The sequence below is a fragment of the Mastomys coucha genome, unplaced genomic scaffold, assembly GCF_008632895.1.
Source record: "Mastomys coucha isolate ucsf_1 unplaced genomic scaffold, UCSF_Mcou_1 pScaffold13, whole genome shotgun sequence".
Lineage (NCBI taxonomy): Eukaryota > Metazoa > Chordata > Mammalia > Rodentia > Muridae > Mastomys > Mastomys coucha.
Genome location: NW_022196895.1, coordinates 56,726,686 through 56,749,645, shown reverse-complemented (window position 1 = coordinate 56,749,645; position 22,960 = coordinate 56,726,686). Strand labels below are relative to the sequence as shown.

The window sequence follows — 22,960 nt, the reverse complement described above, 5'->3', positions numbered from 1 at the left end:
AGTAAATCGATGCCAATGACACACCCAACAGAACCAACCCAGAATATCCCTCATTCTTATATTGTCCCTGAGACCCACAGTGAGCCAGAGATTCTCAGAGGCCCCCTCAACTCCACACGGGACAAGACCAGGAGAGGCTAGGCCTCCCTGGTGGGTGTGGCTCATAAAGGCTCACCGAGATCCATGGGTGCTTGAGAGCCTCAGCGGCCGTGATGCGTTTGGATGGGTTGATGGTCAGCATCTTATTGATCAGGTCCTTGGCTTCTGGGGTGACGGTGTCCCATTCTGGTGATGGGAACTGGAAGGGGCAGAGGGGCCAGGTTTGCCTAGCCTGCCCCAGGCCACCCCTGCGATCCTCCAGCCCCTGACTGGCAGGGGAGCAGGCAGGGGTTCTCATGCCCAAACACTCAGGTATCCACGAAGTACTTAGAAACACGGGTGCCAGAGCCAGTCGGCTACACTCAAGTGTCACACGTTAAACCTCTGTCCTCGACCTCCCTAGGTGTATACTGAAGGGCAACATTAGTAACTATGTCATAGACTGAGGTGGTGCTTCTGTGAAAATTACACATCAAACATTCAGAAGAATGACACCAAAGGGCTCAGTGGTTTGAGTCAGGTATGGTGGTACACAGTAATTCACCTCACAATTGAGAGGTGGGGGCAGGACAATCAGGAGGCCCTGGCTGTACCGTGACTCTCAGACCAGCCTGGTCTCATGAGACATCTTTTGAATATTAACTAATTATGAGTAAATGAGTAAATAAATAAAATGCTTGGGGCCTGTCCCTTACCTCTACCTTCTAGTGCCCCAGTGGGATAACTTTCGGGACTTTTAGACCCTAATCGTTAGGCACCATTGCCTGGCTCTGACAGTCAGTCTCGGAGCATCCCTGGACTCCATCCTCTGCCATGGTAGAGAGTGGTAGTGTGTCCTCAGATCTCTGGCCTCTTAGGCCACTGGCTCTCACCAGAAAGGAGAGCATCAGCGGGAGAGGGGAGCAACACTCACATCATAGGCACCAGCTTTGATCTGCTGGTATAGGCGGTGCTGGTCCTCATCCCAGAATGGGGGATACCCAACCAGCAAGATATACAGGATGACACCTGGGGAGAGGAGGGAGCGGAAGAGGAGAGATGAAGCAGGGGAGCCGTGGAAAGAGGAGAGGGAGCTATAGGCCCGGGTGGCTGGGAGACAAGACAGATGGACTTACCACAGGCCCACAGGTCCACAGGCTTCCCGTACGGGTCCTTCCGCAGCACTTCTGGGGAGAGGTATCCAGGTGTCCCTGCGAACCCTGCTCCCCAGACATACAGACAGGCAGACACACACACAGAGGTTGGCACGTGAGTAGCCTGGAGCAAGACCCTGCAGGAGAGGGGACGAGGATAGCCCTGGAGCTGGAGAACACAGCCCTGCCCCAAAGCTGGGGTTGTACTGTGTCAACCCAGGGGCCTTGGTAATCTGGTGAGGCCTACATACCAGACTGGGACCAAGAGGCAGGGATACACAGCTACATTCCCCTCCCCGCTCCATCCAGAGCCTCAGGTAGACCACAGTAATTGATCACAGAGCTCCTTTTTCTCTGGGTTCCAACTTTCACTGTACCCATTACCCACCACTTACTGGTGGTCTTTAAGAGCTGATGTACTGCCCACACCCCATACCATGCTCAAGGAATGCTCATGAGATGTCAGAGCCTTGGTCTTAACTCTGACTAACTCGTGTATGTGCGTGTGTGTGCATGTGCATGTGCGTGTGTACGTGTGCATGTGTGTGCATGTGTGTGGTATATGCGCGTGTGTGCATGTGTGTGGTATGTGCGTGTGTGTGTGCGTGTGTGTGTGCACGTGTGTGCGTGTGTGTATGTATGTGTGCATGTGCATGTGTGCGCGCACACACGTGCATGCGTACATGCATGTGTGCGTGTGTGTCCTTTCCAGGCCTTAGTTTCCTGATCTGTCAAACAAAGAATTAGATGGTCTTACCTTTACTATTTCTCAATATTGAGAGGATTGTTGGAAAAATGAACACCAAGATTAACTTAACTAGATACCTTAACTAGTCATCCCAGGAACAGTTACTAGTTGCTGCAGATGTGTGCTAAGCATTGGACTGGGCACACACGTCACATGCCTGCTGTTAGTTACCCTCTTGGATTCCCCGAGAAACATGCTACTGTCCTCTTCTAAGAGTCGAGGAAAACGAGACTTGGTTAAAACCGCACATCTTGTAAGTAGCAGAGTCAGGATCTGAACCCAGAACTCGGGTTCTTGTTTGCTCTCGTTTTGTTTTAAGGCAGGATGTCCCCATTATTCTGATTCTACCTTCCTTCAAAGTGCTGGGATTAGAGGCAGGTGCCACCACACCCTGTTTAAGAGTTCTGGGTCTCAACCACTGGTCACTATTGTTCAGTCAGAAATACCCAGAAAGAAAAAAAAAACACCCCCCATTATTACCAATCCCAAGGCATGCTGGGATATCTGCACTCAAGCGAAAGGACTCTACACCTGTCAATTTCTCCTGACCTTTCCCAAGGTGTTGAGCCTGTCCCTCCTCCGTGACACCCAGTATCCAGGGGTAAGAGGAAGCCTAGAGAGTTCCCACCAAGGTATCAGTGCGTGCTCTCACAAAAGAGATATACCACTTAGTTCATGATGGCCCTGTTCAGATACCTAGTCCTGGGGACAGAGGTCAGCCCTGCCCACTGGCCTGGAGGCTGGCTGGGTGCACCCTGTGTTCCCAGGGCCCTACATGGCCAAACAGCCATCTCATCTGAGGCAGAGGATATCCCGGGTCACATACGTCACCCAAAGTCTGCACCTCCCCTCCCTGCCACCCTACACCCCACTCACCAAACCATGCCTGCTGCTCCCCCTCCACCTCTATGGCCAGGCCAAAGTCTGCCAGCTTCACAGCAGCCCCCTTGAGCTTCGAGGCCAGCAACAGATTCTCAGGCTTCCCGGGACCAGGAAGAGAGAGAGAGAAGGAGGGCCCAAGAGATAGTCAGTAGGCTCAGAACCTCACCCGGCAGAATGGCCGAATGGCCCAGGGTCTCACCCCCTCCCACACCTCCAGACCCAGGGTCCTGAGTTCCTGTGCCCAAGAGGGTGGGACTGTGGCAAGACCCGCATCATTTGTAACAGAAGGATTCTTTCTCACACAGCCTCCCCCGGGGTTGAGAGCTGTGGCTGAGGGGAGCTCAAACAGAGTGGGGTGATAGAGCCCAACCTCATTCAGAAGCATCATTTAGTATCAGCCACAGTGGTGTGGTCCACAATCCACCTCCCACCAGTCATCCCAGTGACCTCAGGACAATGACCTTCTCCCACCCCTCAAAGAACTGTTGTTCAGTGGCCTTTGTGTCACCCGCGTTCCCTATATGGCTTGCTTGCCTCCTGTTCTCGCATCTCATGTCAAGCCGTCCAAAGAGCCAAAGAGCTCTCTCTCTCTCTCACCCACCCTAGGCTCTCTCCAGTCCACCCTAGCACCTGTTGCTGCTAACTATGTGTTCGTCATGAGTATAAGATGGAGAAAGTACGGCTTCTTGGGTATGTGACGTGTCACCGCTGTAAAACGATAGGTGTCAGGATGAAGGCAAAGGCTGACTCCATCTTAAAGACAATAGGGCTTGGATGTGGGGCCGTGATTGACATGTTAGAAAGGCCATGGTTAACTTTGGACTGTGAATGGTCAGCTAGCGTCCCTGGAAGTCTTACTGGGAAAAGGGTGAAAGCTAGAGTAGACAACAGCTGTCTCTACAGAGACAGGAAGTCTGAGCCCTGGGGCCTCATGCTCATACAGCAGGACCCAAAGCTCGGCTCTTCACATACCTAGACATCATGCTGAAAGGCGATGGGGCTTAGATGTGGGACCATGGTTGACACAGTGTGTATGTGTGTGTGTGTGTGTGTGTGTATGTGTGTGTGTGGTGTGTGTGTGTGTCTGTCTGTGTCTGTGTGGTGTGTGTGTGTCTGTATGTGTCTGTGTGGTGTGTGTGTGTCTGTATGTGTGTGTGGTGTGTGTGTGTGTCTGTATGTGTGTGTGGTGTGTGTGTGTGTGTGTGTCTGTATGTGTCTGTGTGGTGTGTGTTTATGTGTGTGTCTGTGTGTGTCTGTGTGTGTGTGTGTGTATGTCTGTGGTGTGTGTGTGGCTTCTGGGGCACCAAGGCTGCTGCCTCTGTCTTGGGCCCCCAAATTCTTCCACTTGCTGGGGCTTCCTATCACCTTGAGCCTGGACAAAGGGGAGCTAAGAGTTTGGATTCCACACTTAAGTCAGTCTCGGCTTTTAATTCCAGGGCTGCCGCTGTTGCGATGGAACCTGGCCAAATGATTTCCCTTCTCTGGTGGTTGCTTTCCTCACCGAGAAAAGGGACAGATGCCTGACATGGAGCGTGGTGCCTAGGTGTGTAAACAGCTTTCTGAGCCCCAGCGCTCAAACTTCCTGCTGGGGGCTGGGCTGAAGCACTCTGTAGAGACAGCTGCAGTCTACTCTGGCTCCCTTCCCCCAGCAGGACTTTCAGGGGCCCTGCTATACCTGTCACAGTCCAAAGCTAGCCTTGGCCCAAAGAAATATGGCCCTTTCACCTGGCTTGGCGAGACCTCTTTGTCCTCAGGGGCTGTGTTCCCAACATGTCCTGTGTCTCGGTAGTGTCCTGCCCTGATTTGATGAATGTACCACTAATTAGAGATTCCAGAGTGGCCTAAATCTGGGCCGCTTCTCGGCTCTTGCGCTTCCTCTTCCCCGGGCATGGTCTGTTACCATAACGAGAGCAGACCCTTGGGGAAAGCCACCCTGCCCTCGGACTGAGACCTTGTTCCTGGGCCCACCTTCTTGTCACCAGGGTACCAAGAACTCACCTAGGACACAGGTGAGACCTCAAGGAAGGCCTACGGTAGTAAGAAAGAGGTTGGGAGCCTTCTCAGAACACTGTCCCCTGAAGGATAGGAACTGACTGGTTGCTCATCATGGAGGCTATCCAGGCTCAGAAGGCCTGGAGTCATTCCTGCTGGGATAGGGGTTTGCAGCCCTGGGAAGCCTGAGGAACATTTCTCAGTGGCTCTGGAGCTCCCCCTAAATCCTTTTGCATTCCAAATTGGGGGTTGTAGGCAGTGTCCGAAATGGTTATAAGCAAAGTGGGGTGAGGGGAGTCCTGCCGGGGCTACCGCATAGGATGTCAGCCCAGTTGCTGATGGCCAAGGTCCCTGGACACCTAGCATGCTTGCCCTAAAGGGGCTACTGCTGAAGCTGGCTGGGTTAAGTAGCTTTCTGGACCTAGGTGGTGGGGTCACGGGCTCTGGGGTGAAAGCAAGCTAGCGATCCTCGTCCTTGCTCAGATTCCACGGAAATGCATATCCTTGGCAAACCTTTCATATTCTCTCCGTCTGCTTCCTGTTCTGTAAGATGGGAGTTCTGGAAGTTACTGTGCTGGGGCTGGGAGGCTGGTACAGGAGACCCATAGGTCTGTACTTACTGCCATGTAGCCCATGGCAATGCTAGGCAGACTACTGTTATTCCGTTCCTTCAGATGGGCTAAAGGCAGCAACCCCCACCCCTATTTTCCTTCTCTTCTGCCTGACAGAGACCTAGGAGCAAGAGTATCAGGGTGTCTCTATCCCAGGAATTTTGTGGTTTCATTTGATTAGCTTCATCAATGGGGGGCAGAGGTTGCCATGACAACCCCTTCTGTAGGGAAGCTGAGTCGCTTGCAAGATAGTCTCCCACCGAGAGGGTCCAAAGTGCCCAATGATGAAAGAGCGCTAGCCGCTCTTCCACAGGACCAGGGTTTGAACTCTAGTGCCCACATAAAGGTGTGCAAAGTGTCTGTAACCCCAGTTTAATTGGGGGTCTGAAGCCCTTTTCCAGCCTCCACAGGGACCAGGCGTGCGTGTGGTGCATTCTGGCAGAACACTCATACACAAAAAGTAAGTAAATCTTAAAAAAGAATAGAAAAGCCAAGTAGCCGTAAGGCAGTAGACTGAGCTCCGTTTCCTTTCCAATCCACAGGGCCATCTCAGTCTAAATCACCTCACCTTCCTGGTACAAACGGTGGCATGGGGCTAGACCCCCTGGTATCCCTACCTTCCTGAGCTCAGTTTCCTGAGTTGTCTGTTCAAACAGCTGGAAAACACAGCTGCCCACCTCAAGGTGGAGAAATGAAAGGAATTCTGGGAACGCTGATGCAAGAGGGCTGAGGCAGAGTTACTGGGGCCCCCTCCCAGGGTCCCAGCGGGGAGGAATCTGGGTGGTGCCCATTGTGGGGGACAGGAAGGGAATGCAGAGGCAGGGGACCTGGGAAAGCTGTTTCTCCAGGGTTGCTCACCTTCAGGTCCCGATGCACCACCCCCATCTGGTGACAATGTAGCACAGCTTCCAGGATCTGCTGGATACAGTGGCTGGAGAGAAAGGGGGAGGGATCAGGCCCCCTGGAAAGCTGACTGCTGTGAGCAAGGGCACGGTCAGCCAGGTTGCAGCGGGAACTCACCTAGCATCAGCTTCACTGTAATATTCCCGGGCCACAATGTCTTCAAACAGCTCCCCACCAGTGACCCTGGAGAGACAGGCATGGCGTCACCCTCCCACTGAGACCCCAGGTGCCACCTGGCCTGAAGGAACCTTCTGAAAATCATCTAAGAAAGGGGTGGGGCCGGGACCTTAGACCCTTAACCCCCAAAGGAAGAACTGGATCCCTCAGGGCCCTGCAGCCGCCCTGTTCCTGTCTTCTGACACAAGCAGCTTTCCCCTAGCCCTCTCCCTCCCCTCACTGGGCCCAGATTGGTGGGGACAGTAGCTCAGAAGCTATCAACTGGGTCCTGGAAGCTTGTAGGCTGTTTGGTTTCTCACTTAGCTTATTTTTACACTTTTCTATTTATGTTTAAATATTTTTCTTTTTTCTTTTTTTTTTTAATTGAGTGGACGCTATGGAGATTACCCATGTGCCCCTGTCCTCTCTTCTGAACATCACGGTTTTACAGACCAGACAAGCATCCTCACTGATTCTCAATGCCCACCCAGGGACATCTGAAAGCTGTCATTGCCTTCCTTCTTTGACAAACCAGATTTCAAAATGAAACTTGATACCCCCCACCATGAACGGCAAGGCAGCAGCATCACTGGCCACAAATAGAGAAGCAAAAAATAAACTGATTGGTACTGGCTGGATGTGTCTGGCGTTTTAAACAGAAAGACTAGCTTGTGCAGCCCACTGGACAGCCTAAGAGCACTCAGAACCCCTCAGACCAAAGAGTCCATAAAGGTCATCCCTGCCCAGGTACCCGTCTCCCATGGCGTATCAGGATGTGCACAGAAAGACTCACAGATCGAAGATAAGGTAGTGGTGCCCCTCCTCGGAGATGCTGTCATGGAGCCGGACTGTGGGCAGGGTCAAAAGCAGCTGGTTACACAGGAGTTCCCTGCTGTCCACCCCCCCCCACCCCCCGCTATTCCTGTCAGACTCCTGGAGCCACCATCTCAACCCTCAGTCCAGGAGCACAAATTTTGATAAAGGCAAACAAAGGCAAGGGATTCACTACGCCAGAACCTCCAGCATTACTGAAGGAAACTAGGTGTAAAGACTGAAGATCTCTGTCTGTCAGCTTGGTCCTCTCCCTGTTTCAAGCCTCAGTTTCGTTGCTGGGCAAGCCAGAGTGGTAAGAAAGAGAGAGAGAAAGAGAGAAACACAACAGACTGTGATTCCAGTCTCTGCCCCAAGAGCAGCTGTGTGACAGTGGGTGGGCAGGTTGCTGTGCCTTTCTGAGCCTCTTTTCTCCTTATTTAGACTTTGCAACCTTGTTTCAAGAGTCCGGTGAAGTGCACAGTGATAACCACTCAGTGAAGGCCCTGGATTGACATCCCGGGCTCCGCTCCCATGCTGAGAGACAATAGTGTTTCCTGGGGCTGGAGTGAGAGAGACAGCAGTTGGTTCCTGAACCCTGATGGCTGCGAATTTGTCATCTCTTCACACCTCATTTCCCAGGAACAGAGGCAAGGCTCCCAGGAGCCCAGAGCTTCCGAAATCGCTCAGCTTTTAAAAGACAGGCCCATGGCCTAGGACGGATTCTTGGAAGCTATGTCCTGTCAGCCAAGGACCAGTTCTCGAAGGCGAGGGTGCCTATCCTCCTCTGTGTCATAGACACAGTATGGGGGAGACCTGGCCGGGACAATGGGGATCCTTCTGCACAATGCAAGTCACACAGCTGTTGGAATGAATGATTTGGCAGTTATCACCCACTGGCTTGGAATCCTCTCCAAATTATGTCGTTTAGTGAAAAAGCAAAGTGTAAAGCTTTGGTGTTCTTCCTAAGGAGATGTCTGAGCTTGGGCATGATTCGAGTCTTTCTGGAAAGATGTGGAGAATCAGGCAGCAGAGAGCCTGGAAAGTGCGGGTTGGGGGAGGGGGGCAGACTTCCTTCTCATTGGAAACCCCTAGCATCCCTGGGTGTGAGCCAATGGCTGTGAGCATACAATATCACAGAGCCCTTGGGTGGCTCATGGCTCTCAGACTTGCACATAAGCTTGGTGGGCTGAGAGGCAATTCCTGAATAGATGCCCTAGGAGACAGGAGATAACCAGCAGAGATAGAAAATGGTGGAATGAGGGGTGGTTTACACGGACTTAAATGAATGTTATGTTTTTTTTGGTTTTGTTTTGTTTTTCCCCTTTTTACAGTGTAGGGGATTAAATAAAGCAAAAAGGAAAGAGAGAGAGAGAGAGAAGAAAAGGAAAGAAAAGAAAAGAAAAGAAAAGAAAAGAAAAGAAAAGAAAAGAAAAGAAAAAATGTGCTCTAACGCTGAACTGCATTCCCAAGACGTTGGTTTGTCATCGTTGCTGCTGCTGTGTTTTTAGAAAGGGTCTCCTTGTGTAGCTCAGGCTAGCCTCAAATCACAATCCTCCTGCCTCCCAAGTGCTGGGATCACAAGGACATGCCTGAAATGTTAAGTGAAATGTGAAGGCATCGTCTTTTAAAGTTTTGCTTTTGTTTTTATTTATGTGTCTCTGTGTGCACGCACACGTGAGTATAGGTGCCAGCAGAGGCCAGAGGCGTCAGGTTCCCTAGAACTGGAGTTTCAGGTGGTGGTGAGACACCTGATGTGGGTGTTGAGATCCTAAATCAGGCCCTCTGCAAGAGCAGTAAGTGCTCTTAATCCCTTCGCCAGCTCCTTAGCTCACGGAGGCATTCTTAAACTATGATAAAAGCTGTTATTGCTTTGGGTGTGAAGTGTCTCCCAAGAAGGCTCATGTGTTTCAGGCTTGATCCCCAGAGAGCAGAGCTAGGGCTGTGTGATTGGATCATGAGGATATCAAACCCCCACTGTATTGATTTATGCTTCCATTGAGGAGCTCATGGCCTATCAGGAGGTAGAACATGAGACCTGAATATCCTCAAGTTCTCTTCCCCCTTCCCAAATGATTCATTAAACTCTCAGGTTTTGCATAACCGCTGCCCACTCTGGCATGGGGATGGGACTTCCAGAGTCTGTCTATCACAAGCAGGACCCAAGCAGGAACCAAGAGGCCAAAGGTCTGCAGGCACAGCTGGACCAGCCTGTGCTGAGAACCCCTCTTCCACCCCTGAGACAGGGCAGCGGACACAAGCAGATAGCAGCTCATCTACCTTGCCTGGACTTGCCAAGCAGGCGGAGTCACATAAGGTTTCTCCAGGCACGAAGCCCTCTGGGCTTCTGGACCACATCGATACCAAGTTAGGCTTCTCTGGCAAGATTTCATCAGCTTGGGGTGAGCTGTTGGGCAACATCCGGGTCTTTCCAGGCCTCCAGCAGAAGCTCGTGGCTCCTCTGAGAGCCTTCTGGCTGCCTGTTCAGCTCTGTTCCCCAAGAAGCCATGTGTACTCAAGCCCATTCCCATCCTCACTTCTCCCAATAGCCTCAGAGCCTGGAAGAGGTCTGAACATGAGGAAGAGCCTCCAGTGAACTTGACATCGGGTGGATGAGGAGGAAACATATCCATGGAGACAGTAGGAAGGCTGATAACTGTCATCTCTGGGCTCTTGCGCCTCATCTCATCAGGGTGTCTCCCTGTGTGGATGGCACAGAGCAATGAGCGGTGTGGAGCTACAGGCAAAACTTGTCTTGTGTGGAGATCCTGCAGCAGGAATGGACAGACTGGGGTGCCAGGTGGCTGAGCAGGGTAAAGCTTATTCACCTTGGCATTGCACTGTTCTCTACTGAATTACCACACCCAGTGAAGTAGGAGTAACCTTCTAGAAAAGTCTGAGTTTCAGAATGGTAAGGCAATGTGTCAGTTACATTGTAAAGGTGGGGGTGTTTAAGTTGTCGGTTGTTACTGCCTGGCCTATGTATTCCCATTACAGACAGAAATGGGAGGAAAAGAGACATAGATAGGAACTCTGAGCTCAGACAGATCTGCTGCAATGTGCAAACCCATCTAGATACGTATGTGTGTGTGCATAGCACACAGATAAAGATACCACACATACAGACACCACACACAGAGTCAGAGACATACATGTACAGAGACACATACAGATACATCATGCACACATAACAGGACACACATAGAGAGACACATACAGAAATAGGCACACATAGATACTACACATACACAGACACACATACAGAGAAACACAGAGATAACACGCACACACACACCATACACATGCATCCCACTCTCCTCCTCCCAAGCTGACAGCCTTTTTTGAGAACATGGGCTTTCTGTCAGAGCTCACTGAAACCTTCCATCAGCAGTAAGAGATGAGGACTCAGGTGAGCAGAGCAGGGTCCAGCTAGGGTCCTCCTCTAGCTGTGGCCTGTGATCTCTTCTCTGCTACTGGCCTTCCTCTGGCTGCTGCACAGGGGAGAGGAGGGGCCTCTGGTATAAATAGCAGATGGAGCTTTCTCCCTGGGAAAAGTTAACCCTTCCACCTCCGCTCGGGTGCAGAAGCCTGTCTCCCCTCTGTTGGAGAAGGCACAGCTGTAGGAGCTTGCTCTGGGAACCAGCAGCCTTAGCTTCCCCTCTGTGAGACTCAGTGAGTCTCAGGCCCATGGGAGCAGAAGCTGCCATGACACAAGATGCCCAGATGACTAGACAGGGACAGGCACAGGTGAACAAAGTGACTCAGAGAGAGCAGCCGTCCCACTGAGGTCTCACAGCTGTTCTATGACAGAACCAGACCTAGCAGCCTAGATCTGCAGGCCAGATGCACGGGAGGGGAAGGAAGGAGCAGCGAGACAATGAAGTGTATTTTAGGACCTTCCCTGTGGTCCTACCACCATGAGTAAAGCATCTCCGGAAGATTGCCTCAGTCTAACTCTGGGGCATCGGCCAAGCTCCTGGAGAGGCACGAGGCAGGCAGGAGCAGGACTCTGAAGCAGGACAGGGCCACAGATCCGGGCTGACACTGCTTGTGGTGGGTCGGGGCGTGGGCCTTGTTGGTCCAGGCTGAGCTTTCCCATGGCCTATTTTCATCTTTCTTTTTCAGCTTCAAGAGCATTCCTGAAACAGCTTTTCCGAGGGAGGCGCTGGCAGCGTGGGTGGGAAGAAGGGTCCTTTCTGCACCTTCCCCCAAAGCAAGCTGGTCCTGAGCAAGACACCCCCTCTCCCAGCTCCCTCTGCAGCCTCCAGCCCCAGAGAAGAGAGTGGCTGCTCCCCACCACCCCACACTGTGCCAGGGCCCCTCACGCTCCCCGGGGCTCACCGATATTGGGGTGCTTCAACAAGCGGCAGATGCGGGCCTCACGCTCCAGCTTCTGGTGATCTGAAATACAGATTCCCATGTAAATCCCAGAGAAGATATGTCCTTGGCTCTGCCTCTATTGTCCTTACCTCCCGGGGTCGCCCTAGGCACTAGAAAAGGTGGCCTATATACCAAGGCGTCTGAGTTCACAGAAAGGGCAAGTGGGTAGAGAGGACCCCAATAAGTCCTCTCCCTCTCCAGGCCTCAGTATTCAGGGGTCTCCAAAGAGATTCTCCTCCAACCCCTCCTGTATGACTCAACCATCCAAAGGTCTAGAGTCCTGGTACAAGCCCCTGTAATTCCTCCTGGCTAGCCCCCCAGCCCTCGATCCAGGCAGATGAATTGCAGCGTTTTGCCCTTCCTGGTCCCTACCTGGGAGCTACCAGTTCACTCAGCAGGCACACCCTATCACCAGCCATTACTCCATCCTATCACCCCTCAATGCCATTGGCTTCCAGAAGCCCACCCTGACTTCAAGCCTGTAGGGACTCTCCTTTGGGCTCTAGAGGGCCAGGCAACATCTCTGTGTCTCACAGAACGTACATCTTTGGGTAGGGACCCCGTTGTACCACCTACATCTGTTTGGATGCCTGGTACATGTTAGTTACTTAAGGAATCACCAGGTGGATGGATGGATGGATGGATGGATGGATGGATGGATGGATGGATGGACTTGACAAGCTTCCTAAGGTAGTGACTGTTTTCTTCAAAAGAGCTGTACCCCAGCAGCCCCTCCATTTCATAGAACACTGCAATCAAGGACAGACAACTAGAAAGAACTTAAATGGAAAACTTGGTGTGTCCCTCCCTTGGGGCTGGCCCAGAGCCTGTATGCCTGCCAGGACCTCTGTCTGAGACCTTCTCTGTCCAACCTATCTGCAAGAATTAAGCTCTACTGCCAGTGTTCTCTGCCTCAGGCTGCTAGGAACAACTGCAACCACAAGCCCAGTCAGTGTCTGCCATGGTGGCCTGTGACACCACTGTCAGCATTGAACAGATAGGGTCACGTGGCCTGAGCCAGTGGCAGCCTCAGGGCTACAATGGCCTTTGCGCAGTCTCACCAGAGGATGGCTCCTCTGGAGCAGGTAAATTCTATGGAGGGTGGCCAGAATGGAGAAAGCCCTTATTTCCCCTGCTTCCCTCCACTAGAGCAATTGCCGGCTGCCCTCTGCAGACTACAGAAGCCGAGATCAATGCTGCAATGTAGCTTTGCCATCAGCAAAGCAATTATGTCCAATTCAGATTCAATAGGCTCAGCTCCCCAGCTGAAGAAAACCTGCTGCAGGCTTCAGGGAGTGGGGGTGGGGTGCAAGGCCAGATGAGCTCCAGATATCCTTCTCCCTACACCCTCTCTGCCTCCTTCACCATCCTCAGGCACAGGATGCTGGTTCCTAGGCAGAGGAGGGGACCCCCAACCAGGTTCCCGATCTCCGTGTACCTCGCCTTCACCCACAGTGGAACCAGAGAGCTTCAGAGTCAAGGTTCTGCCTACGAGAAGGAATGAGATCTCATAGTGCGTGCCCAGGAAACACACTCAGAGGGGTGGGGTGCAAGTCTAAACCCAGAACCTGGGCTGTTTCCTGCATACGAGATGACCCAGGAACGCAGTCCCATTGATGACAAACTATACACAGGCGGGACAAAACACTGGTCACAAAAACCTTAACTCTGTCTGGTTACCAGCCAGACCTCTCCGCTAGAACTGCCGAATATGGCACCGGCCGCGGGTTCGACACAGCTACCCTGCCTGCATCGGGACTTTTCCTGTTAGCCACACCCATCTGCTACCCGCGAACAGAACCTTGTGCAGGATATTGTGGCTCTGCTCGCGAAGGTTGCATTTCTAATGTCCTGGGAAGCTTGGGTGCTGTAGCTCTAGCTGTATTGCTCGAGGCTGTTCGTGGTCTGGTGTGTACAGTAAAAGAAAGCGAGGCCAGTTGATGAAAGGCATGATCCCTTCTTCAATGCCATTGGTCAAAACAGCTGAACCCTTTCAGAACTTAGAGCTCTGAGGATCTCACTCCTTGACTGACTAACTCTCCATCCTAGCTCTTGGTCTCTGGTAGCCAAAGCTCTTCTCTTTAAGGTATAAATAAGGTCCTGCCACTCCTGGGTGTCTGACTGACTGACAGCTTTCCTAATGTGTTTACGATACAACCCAAGGCGTTAGCTAGCATCTTAGCCATGAAGACCATTCACATTCACTCTTTCTGACCTCTACTATCCCAAGCTTCTTATGTTAGAGTCTTTGGCTTGCTGTGTGTCCTCTTCTTGTGGTACTCCTCCCCTGGGCCTTCTTTCGCCCTCAGACAGATCTAAGCACAACATTACTTCCTCAGAGAGTTTCCTCAGCTACCTTTTCTTGTTTTTTTTTTTGTTTGTTTGTTTTCTTTTTTCTTTCTTTCTTTTTTTTTTTTCCCGAGACAGGGTTTCTCTGTATAGCCCTAGCTGTCCTGGGACTCACTCTGTAGACCAGGCTGACCTCGAACTCAGAAATCCGCAGGCCTCTGCCTCCCAAGTGCTGGGATTAAAGTCGTGCGCCACCATTGCCCTGCTGCCTTTTCTAAGAATGTCCCCCTGTGGATCATGTTTCCATCACCAGATCTGACCTTTCTTTCTTTTAGGCTGAGCCTCAAAGATGCTGCAGCCCTGGCTGCTCTAGAACTCACAGTGTAGACCAGGGTGGCCTTTATGTGTGTCACCATACCCATCTGATATTCTTAGTAACACTCCTCATTTCTTCGCCGTACCCAGTTTATAGGTATGTTTCATGTGTTTGGTCTCATTCCCAATACAACAGGCCCCTGAGAACACAACCTTGTCCACTGGTTACTGCCACATTCTAGGGGCCCAGCGTGGAGCTGATGAGAGGCTTATCCAAGCTCCTAGCGCAAGCAAGTGGCAGAGCTTCTTGTCAGTTCCTGCTAATAATTGCAGCACGGGTAATCAATTCGCGTGTGACTCAGTCGCAGCTCACAGTGATGAGACATCCAGGCAAGGTTCAGAGAGCCTCCACACCCTGCCTGGTACCAGAGAACATGGCCCCTAATACCCATGCTGACAACTTGGAGACCTTCATCCCACTCTGGTTGGGTCATCCTTGGGATATTGAGGCTAAATCGGAGACTAGTTTAGTCCCAGGAACCAGATAATCCCATCAAGGCCAGGCAGGACCAGAGCCTTCCAAGCACATAGACTGTCTCAGAGGGGCTGGGCTCCAGCAAGCAGGTATATACAGGTTGTAGCCTGCAAGCAGGGGAACAGAAGAATGATGAAGGAAGGAAGGAACTGAAGGCAAGAAGTCCCCTCCCCATCCTGGGATATAAGATAAATAATCCAAGCTGGGCGGTGGTGGTGCACACTTTTAATCCCAGTACTTGGGAGGCAGAGGCAGGCGGATTTCTGAGTTTGAGGCCAGCCTGGTCTACAGAGTGAGCTCCAGGACAGCCAGGGCTATACAGAGAAACCCTGTCTCAAAACAAAACAAAACAAAACAAAACAAAAGATAAATAATCCAATGACCAGGGGTCAAGTGACTTTTACACGGAGGTTACCTATCAGATAACCTACATATCAGGAGAGTGTAGGGAAGTCGGACTTATGAGACCCAAAGCCTCCTGGGGACACTCGTATAGAGGTCTCAGTGACCCTCAGAGATGGTTCATGAGCCTAGAGCCCAAGAATGTCCCTGCCTGACCACTGCAGAGTCCCTACAAGGTTCACAGAGCAGGTGGTGGGGTCCCGCCCAGACACACGGCTGCTATCTACTATGCTAGGAGGTTGGCTGTCCTAGAACATCACGGAGACGATTCAGCTCGATTCAACTCCAGGGTGGAGCTCAGAAGGCTACATTTTAAGACTGGGAGTGGGGCCTGACAGGGATGCGAACAGGCAAAAAACTTTTACGTTTCATTTTATTTGCTTATGGTTTCTTTGAATGACACCAGGAGGGATTTTCGTTCTTAAGAACTAATTTTAAAATGCGTATAAAAATATCTCACCGAGTTGGAAACTACTTGCTAGAATAGGGCCAGGCAGGGTGTGCTAGGGAAGGCCGCGGCTTGCTGGGAGGGATGGAGAGAAGCCCTGGGCGGGTCCAGCTTCTGCAGAGAGCTGCAGGATATCATCCCAGAGAGGCAGCAGGAGAAGTTTAGAGAAATTGCCAAACGTGACAGCTGTAAAGCCCCCCCTGTGGAGGCGAGTGACAGAGGAGACTGCTCTGCTCCCCTCCCTGCTGGGAAAGAGGGCTAGCAGGCAGCAGCAGGCATTCCAAAAGTTCCCTGATTCCAGTGCCCTGCTCCTAGTCTCCTAGGCAGGATTACTTTCCTCCAAGAAGGTCAAAGTCTTGGGTAGCGGCTGCCTGACACAGCCAGATTCTGTTCAGGGATGATTAGCCATCTTCCCAACAGGAGTGATGGCCTCTGTCTCTCAGTATATGTTCCCTGAGACGATGATAATTCAGTCCAAGAACTCCAGCATCCAGCGTGATGCTCCCTTCTGAACTTCCCGTCACTACTCTAGCCCAGGGATTCTTAACATGTGGGTTGCGGGCCCCTTTTCACAGGGGTCTCCTATCAGATATCCTACCTATCAGATATTTGCATTGCAACTCATAACAGTAGCAAAGTTCTAGTTACCAAGTAGCAACAAATATAATTTTATGGCTGGGGGTCAGCCCAGCAGGAGGAACTGGAGTATTGAAAGGTCACAGCAATAGGAAGGTTGAGAACCGTTGCCCCGGCCTTATCTCTAGTGTCTCAGGGATTGAGGTACAACCAGGCTCACAACCGAAGGCTGCTCCAGCCAGGCTTGCCAACAACGGGGCAGCACTCTAGTTGGACTTCCTCCCTCCCTAGCTCCTTGCCTCTGGCTCTGGCTCTAGACCTTCCACAGGTTTGGCCTTTTGACACTAGTTAGGCCAGCCGGGGACCCTCAGAACCTCTCCTCAGAGCAGGATGCAGAAAAATAAACAGACCGAGCATTGTTGGCAGCACAACAGAGTGGGAGACCAAAGGCGGCAACCACAGGCCAGGTTAGGTCTTGCTGGGAGGCCCACAGAGAACTGCGTGAACACTCTATCCAGCATTCACAGGCCCTGTGAACACCCTATCCAGCATTCACGGGCCCTTCCTCAGCTCGGCACCTGTTGGGCCCTCATCCAAACACAGTTGCAGTCTTCAAAACAGTTAAACACTGTATCACTTTCCCATGATTCTGCAACCACCTCACCCAACAGAATTCTCCTTACACCAGACAGTCCTCAAGGCCTCTATCTGGGATGGATGTCAGCTTGCCAAAACACTGACTTGGCCACCCACTACTGCCCTAAACATGTCAGTATGACCAGGGAGGGTGTTCTGAACAGACTTCCCAAACTCCAGTGTTCTGAGCATCTTATTAAGAGATGAGTTCAACTATTTTAGGTCTGAATGGGGACCATCTCCCAGGGAGGCTGCTGCTACTGGCCGGGATCAATTATAGGATTTAGGAGCCAATGTTGCTAAAGTCTCTGCAAACTAGACTTAGACCTTTTCAAAACCAGCCATGCTTCAGAGCACCTATTCAAAACCCGGAGTGATGGAAGCAGAGCTATAGACAGTTCCCAGGCAGCAAGCACCTCGGCCTGATGAGGGCGCTGTCCTGGGTGCTGAGCATAGAGCAGTAGATGAGTCCTGTCTGCTCTGTTGGGGCTCACAGTCACCATGAACTGGGGATTAAAACATGAGGCCACAGTGGTGAACAGAATGAGATGAGCCACATGGAAAGAGAAAAAAAAAAACAGCAGGAAGAGAAAACTGGAGACTGAAGAGAGAGCAAAGAAATGGTTTTGAGAATATGACTGAGTGGAGACCTGGAAGGAGAAAAAAAATGGCTGCCCCCATAAAAGGAAGCAGGCAGTAAAAGCAGAGACTGGGAGGCAAGCCTTGAAGGGCATGGCAGAGAGGAGAGGGAGTACTACTGAGGATGTGAGCTATCTGGGAGATGCTGCAACACTGAGCCTGGAGTCCCAGAGGAAGGAAAGTGAAGGGTCTGTTCTCACAGCATCCTCAGAAGGAAAAGCCTCTTAGCCTGCCAACACTGTCTCCCAGGGGGTCAAGCTTGGGGCTCAGGTCTAGGGCAAGAACTATGGCAGAGTACGAAAGCCAGCAGTGGGCAGGCAGCGCAGGAACCTACCTCTGGCTGAGAGCTTCTTCGTGTTGATGATCTTGGCAGCATACTCCTGGCCAGCCAGCACCTTCACACACCTGCGCACCACAGAGAAGGCTCCCCTGGAGGACAGAAAACAGCGTGATGTAGTGAGGGGCGCCCCCGAGAGCTGTCTCCCCAGGCTACCAAGAGCTCCTACAGATGTACCATGCAGGAAGGGAGCTGTCCATTGCCATCACCTATGTCACAAGGGCTCCTGCGCAGCATAGGTCAGGAAGATCCAGAGAGGGGCCCAGATCCTTGGCCTCATGCAAGACGAGCCTTCTGGGTCTATAAAAGTTAGGTCACCAAGTTCTAAAACGTTAGAAGCCTGGAGTGAGAATCACAGAATCTAGGTCTCTGAGAATCTTTAGAGCTTTGTTCTTTGAACAAGGTAATACATCACATAGCTCCAAGTTCAAAGGAGGTAAATATGTAGACCCTGAGAAGTCCTGCCTCCAAGCCTGTGAGGCCTGGAGTCTCTCCTTACAGATCCTCCCCTCACACACAGCACCAGTAGGTACACCAGTCTGTTCCGTCCTTTCTATAGTTAACATTTGTTCCCTTTGAGGCAGGGTGTGACTATGTAGCCCTGGCTGACCTGGGACTCATTTACATTGAACTCAGATCTACCTGCCTCCGTCTTCCAAGTGCCGGAATTAAAGGCATGCACCACTGTACCAATACAGTTAATGTATTTTGAAGGCTATCATCCTTCATTAAAAAAAAAAACAAAAACAAAAAACTCTTCATCACAAAATACATGATTATATGACTGTCTTATAGCCTAATGTCCTAGCCAGTTTCCTGATTGAGGTCCCCTACTGAAAAGCAGGTTGGTTCAATCTCTAGCTATCAAAAACAATACCCTAATGGCCTTGAATGTGTGCATTAGAGTTGGATTAATTCTAGTACTCTGGCGACAGACAAGTAGATCTCTCTGTGAGTTCAAGGCCAGCCTGGTATACCTAGTATGTCGCAGGCTAGCCAGGGCTACATAGTGACATTGTCTCAAAAAAAGAAAAGAAAAAAGAAAAAAAAACCCAACCCCTCACCCCTTAAGAAAGTATTGTATTTCCTGTATGTGTCTGAGTCTCTGGGATAAGCTCCATCTACTGATGTTTTGTTTTGGCCAAGGAGGGCCAGTGTTATTTGGAAATTTTGATTGATAATGAAGTTTTATGAACTTATTATCTTTCCTTTTCTCTTTTAAAGGTTTATTTATTTTATGTATATGAATATACTGTAGCTGTCTTCAACACACCAGAAGAGGGCATCAGATCTTGTTATGGGTGGTTGTGAGCCACCACGTGGTTGCTGGGAATTGAACTCAGGACCTCAGGAAGAGCTGTCAGTGTTCTTAACCACTGAGCCATCTCTCCAGCCCAACTTATTTTCCTAATAGTATATGTTATAGGTTGAATCTGAAGCATCCCCACAGACCTGTGATTTGTATGGTTAGCGGAAGCAGGTCTCTAGGGCCTAGCCTTTGAAGGTTACACTGTCACAGTGTGAACAGACAATCACACACGTCATGCCACTTCCATTAGCTAAGCAGCTCTGTTGTGCCGGCCTAGCCACAAAGCACCGAAACCCTCTGAAACTATGAGTCAAAAATTGGTATTCATATATATGCCCTTGTCAACATAGTGTATTGCTAAGCATTTATGTATTTGCTAGGAAGAGGGGTAGGACATGGTGATTTGGCACAGCTTCAGTTGTGTGTGTGTGTCTGTGTGTGTGTGCATCCACGCGTGTGTGCTGATGCATGTGTTCATATAAGCACATGGAGGCCAGAGCGGGATGTCAGAAGTCTTCCTCTCTCACACTAATGTGTTATTTCCTTGAGACATGGTTTCTCACCAAACTAGAAGCTGGCCATTTCCGCTAAGCTGATTGCCCATCAAATCCTCAGGATCCTCCTGTTTCTCCCCAGTGCCGGGACATAGGCAGATGCAGCAATGCTTGGCTCTTTATGGGGTGCTGGGTATGGGAACTTGAGTCCTTGTACTTACAGGGTAAGTGCTGTCTTACCCAAGTCATACCCCCTAGTCCAGTCTCTACATTCAGTTTTAGGAGTGAAGTTGAACGTCTTTTTTAACACGCTTTAAGCAGCTCCTGGATTTTATCCTTGACTAGAAGAGGCCTGGGTGGGGATGAGGGCTGTGAGTCTCAGAGCTCACAAGCAGAGCGTCACTGTTGTCACACGGGATGGGACATTGTTCAGTTCTTCAAGGAAAAGGAAAAAGTCTGGCTGCTGGAAAGAAATTTCCTGATTTTTTTTTTTTTTTTAAGCGTTGGCTCCTTCTATCAAAATAATTTGAGCACGGAACCAAAGCAAACTCGTTTGAGGCTGGATCTGAGCTTGAGCTACCATTTTACGCTTTCTCCACGAAAGCCAGTTTGTCAACTCTGCATGTCACAGAAGAAGCCACTGAGTGCCAGTCTTTACTGTCCCTTCACTAATGACCAGAAGAGAGAGCCTGGGACGACTTCCCAGACGCTAGTGTTCTGTTATCGTATGAATCATCCAGACACAGCACAGAACCACAGTTCGGAGGCCTCACGTCTGGAGTGGAGCTCAAGACACCGAGCTCCAGGACCCAGCTCTGTGTAGATTGCTCCAAGTTCACACTGACGATTACAAACAATGTTATGCCTAGGCCTCAACTATGTGCACTTCTGGGTTCTTAACACCCACCCAAACTGAGTACCTCTCCAACTTCCTGTTGCTGACCATGCTCGGTTCCCAAAAGCTTCCACACTTCCACCCCCACACCTAAAACGATGGGCAGGCCTGTGTCACAAGATGGTTGGATGACTCCCGTGAACCCCTGGTGTGTGGAAAGGCAGGCCAGAGTCCCTCTTCTGTCCATTACCAGGTGAAACAGTAGCCATTGTTGGGAGAAGGAAGCTTCTGGCATAGACCCTAGGTGGACACACTCTAGCTGGCTCAACATAGTGCAGGAAGAAGTAAGTGGCTAGGAAATGACAGAGAAGGATGAGACAGACAGGAATGGCCTGAGTCACATGGACACTGAAGGCCTCACACAATAGCTTATCCTAGGGCTGTCGGTCCCATCTGCTCTTCACTGATAAGAAGGCAGAGAGACCCCAGTCACCTCCTTGAGACACAGCTTTACCTATCAGGTCTTCACTGTTCTCCATGAAGCTCCCAGGTAGAAAACGTTTACCTGCCATTAGCCCACCCCCACATACAATACTGGCCACCAAATAAAAATGATGTCTTTTATGCCAACCAGTTCTCCTGCCATCTGTGCCCCCCAGCCCCATTATATATCTTGCAAGTCAGTTATGATGCCACCTAGAGTTAGGGAAGATCTGCAGGTTAAGTGCCATTCCACAGCACTATGTCCTCACGTCTGGGGCCTGCTGTAGGAAGTGGTTGCCCGCAGGCTGCCCATACTCCTGTACAACTTTGCCAACAACAGGGAGTTCTTAAAACGCCGCTCTCAGATTGGAGACTTTTCTATGATGGTTTCCAGAACTCAGAAAAACATGTTCGCTAGCGTGTTATATAATATAAGACATGGTGAAGAATACAGATGAGCAGCTGGATAGAGAGGAACAGAGGCCAAAGCCTGGGAGATTGGAGCATGGGAGCTCTAGCCCACTGGAGCTGAGATGGCCCACCCTACTGCTCCTGGTTGTATTTCCTCTCACAAAAGGTGTGTCCAGGCTCCGTGCACGCAGAGCCTTTGTGGAGACCTCATCATGTAACTGTGATCAATCACTAACTTGATTTTGAGTCCTCTCATCTCCCCAGAGAATGAAGAATGAGGCAGAAGGGTTCCAGCCTTCCAATAAGCGCTTCATGTTTGTGAAACCAACCTTCACACAGAAACCCATAATGAGTCACCTCATAAGGATCAAGGGGCTTCACCTGGGAATCCCAGGGGAGATAAGAGTTTTCCATCGGGAACTGGGGTCAAAGACTAAATATGAGAATAAAAAATGCTCTGGTTACTCCTATTATTCAGGAAACTGCAAGAATTTTAGCAGCCCTGCCTCCAGAACTAACTAAAAGGATGAAATGTATATTATATTCTATCAGTCTAATATGCTACTCCCATCCCTGATCTGGCCCTCATGGGGGTTGGTTTGTTTTTTTTTTCTTGTCTCTCCTAGCCCCTGGTACTTAGTACGTGGTACCTAGCACTTGGTACCTAGCACTTGGTACTCAACATCTAGCATCTGGAACCTAGCATCTAGCACTTGGTACTCAGTACTAAGAACCACTAGCCAGCACCTCCATAAACAGAACTTGCAAGATCAGGCAGTGATTTTAAACAATGGTGGAAGCAACAGAAATGAGGCAGGAGGGAGGATCACAGTCAGGAGCACTGGGGGCAGAAATAGACATTTGAAGACAAGGAGACAGCTGGCATTTCAGAGGCATCCATCTTACCTATGCAGAGGAATGGGCCGGAAAGCCTTTGTCAGGCTCCTGCCCAGGCATAGACCTTGATTCCCATGAGGCCTCAGAGGGAAGCGTTTCAGTGGCTTCATCTGAGCAGGGTTCTGAGCTGCCTAGACCTGGTAGGGCCTTGCCTCGTTCACCAGTACCTGGCCCATGGTGGGTTCATGGCTAGACCGCCATTAGTGTGGTCAGGTGGCTGCAATCAATTGCTACATTAAAATACAACACTCACTCACACACACACACACACACACACACACACACACACACACACACACCAAATAGAAACCTCATAAGACTTTAGACCAGAAAGCTGGCTGCTACAGTATAGACTAGGGAAATCTTTATACAGTGGTTTGATGTGAAACACATCTGTAATAGTGTGACCCTATCAAAAGGAGGTGGGGGACTTGGGAAGGTAGCTCAGTGGAAAGAATGCTCCTATAATGCCCCTAATCCCAGTGCTTGCTAAGTGGAAGGAAGAGAATCAGGAACTCAAAATCATCCTAAGCTACACAGAATTGAGGCCATCCTGGATACACAAGACCTTGTCTCAAACATCTGAAACAGGCACACACGCGCGCACACACACACACACACACACACACACAGAGAGAGA

The 22,960-nt window shown here is 50.6% G+C and overlaps 1 protein-coding gene and 1 long non-coding RNA gene across 5 annotated transcripts in view; one reads left to right on the top strand and one right to left on the bottom strand.

Annotated features, from left to right (window-relative positions):
* Positions 1 to 22,960, bottom strand: part of Camk2a (calcium/calmodulin dependent protein kinase II alpha) — a 64,181-nt gene that overhangs the window by 28,902 nt on the left and 12,319 nt on the right. For 3 of the 4 annotated variants that reach the window (XM_031365786.1, XM_031365788.1, XM_031365787.1), the window contains exons 2-10: positions 17,889 to 17,983; positions 11,676 to 11,735; positions 7,318 to 7,372; positions 6,486 to 6,551; positions 6,324 to 6,396; positions 2,857 to 2,959; positions 1,215 to 1,298; positions 1,013 to 1,107; positions 176 to 298 (exon numbers count right to left, since the gene is read on the bottom strand). In XM_031365786.1, coding sequence (XP_031221646.1) covers positions 176 to 298; positions 1,013 to 1,107; positions 1,215 to 1,298; positions 2,857 to 2,959; positions 6,324 to 6,396; positions 6,486 to 6,551; positions 7,318 to 7,372; positions 11,676 to 11,735; positions 17,889 to 17,983 — 754 coding nt within the window. Of the gene's footprint in view, positions 1 to 175; positions 299 to 1,012; positions 1,108 to 1,214; positions 1,370 to 2,856; positions 2,962 to 6,323; positions 6,397 to 6,485; positions 6,552 to 7,317; positions 7,373 to 11,675; positions 11,736 to 17,888; positions 17,984 to 22,960 lie in introns of those variants that run through there. The other variant, XM_031365789.1, reaches the window with a different exon arrangement.
* On the top strand, positions 6,010 to 7,158 carry LOC116087224. The gene is made up of 2 exons (XR_004117318.1): positions 6,010 to 6,148; positions 6,914 to 7,158. It is a non-coding gene; the product is annotated as an uncharacterized LOC116087224 (long non-coding RNA).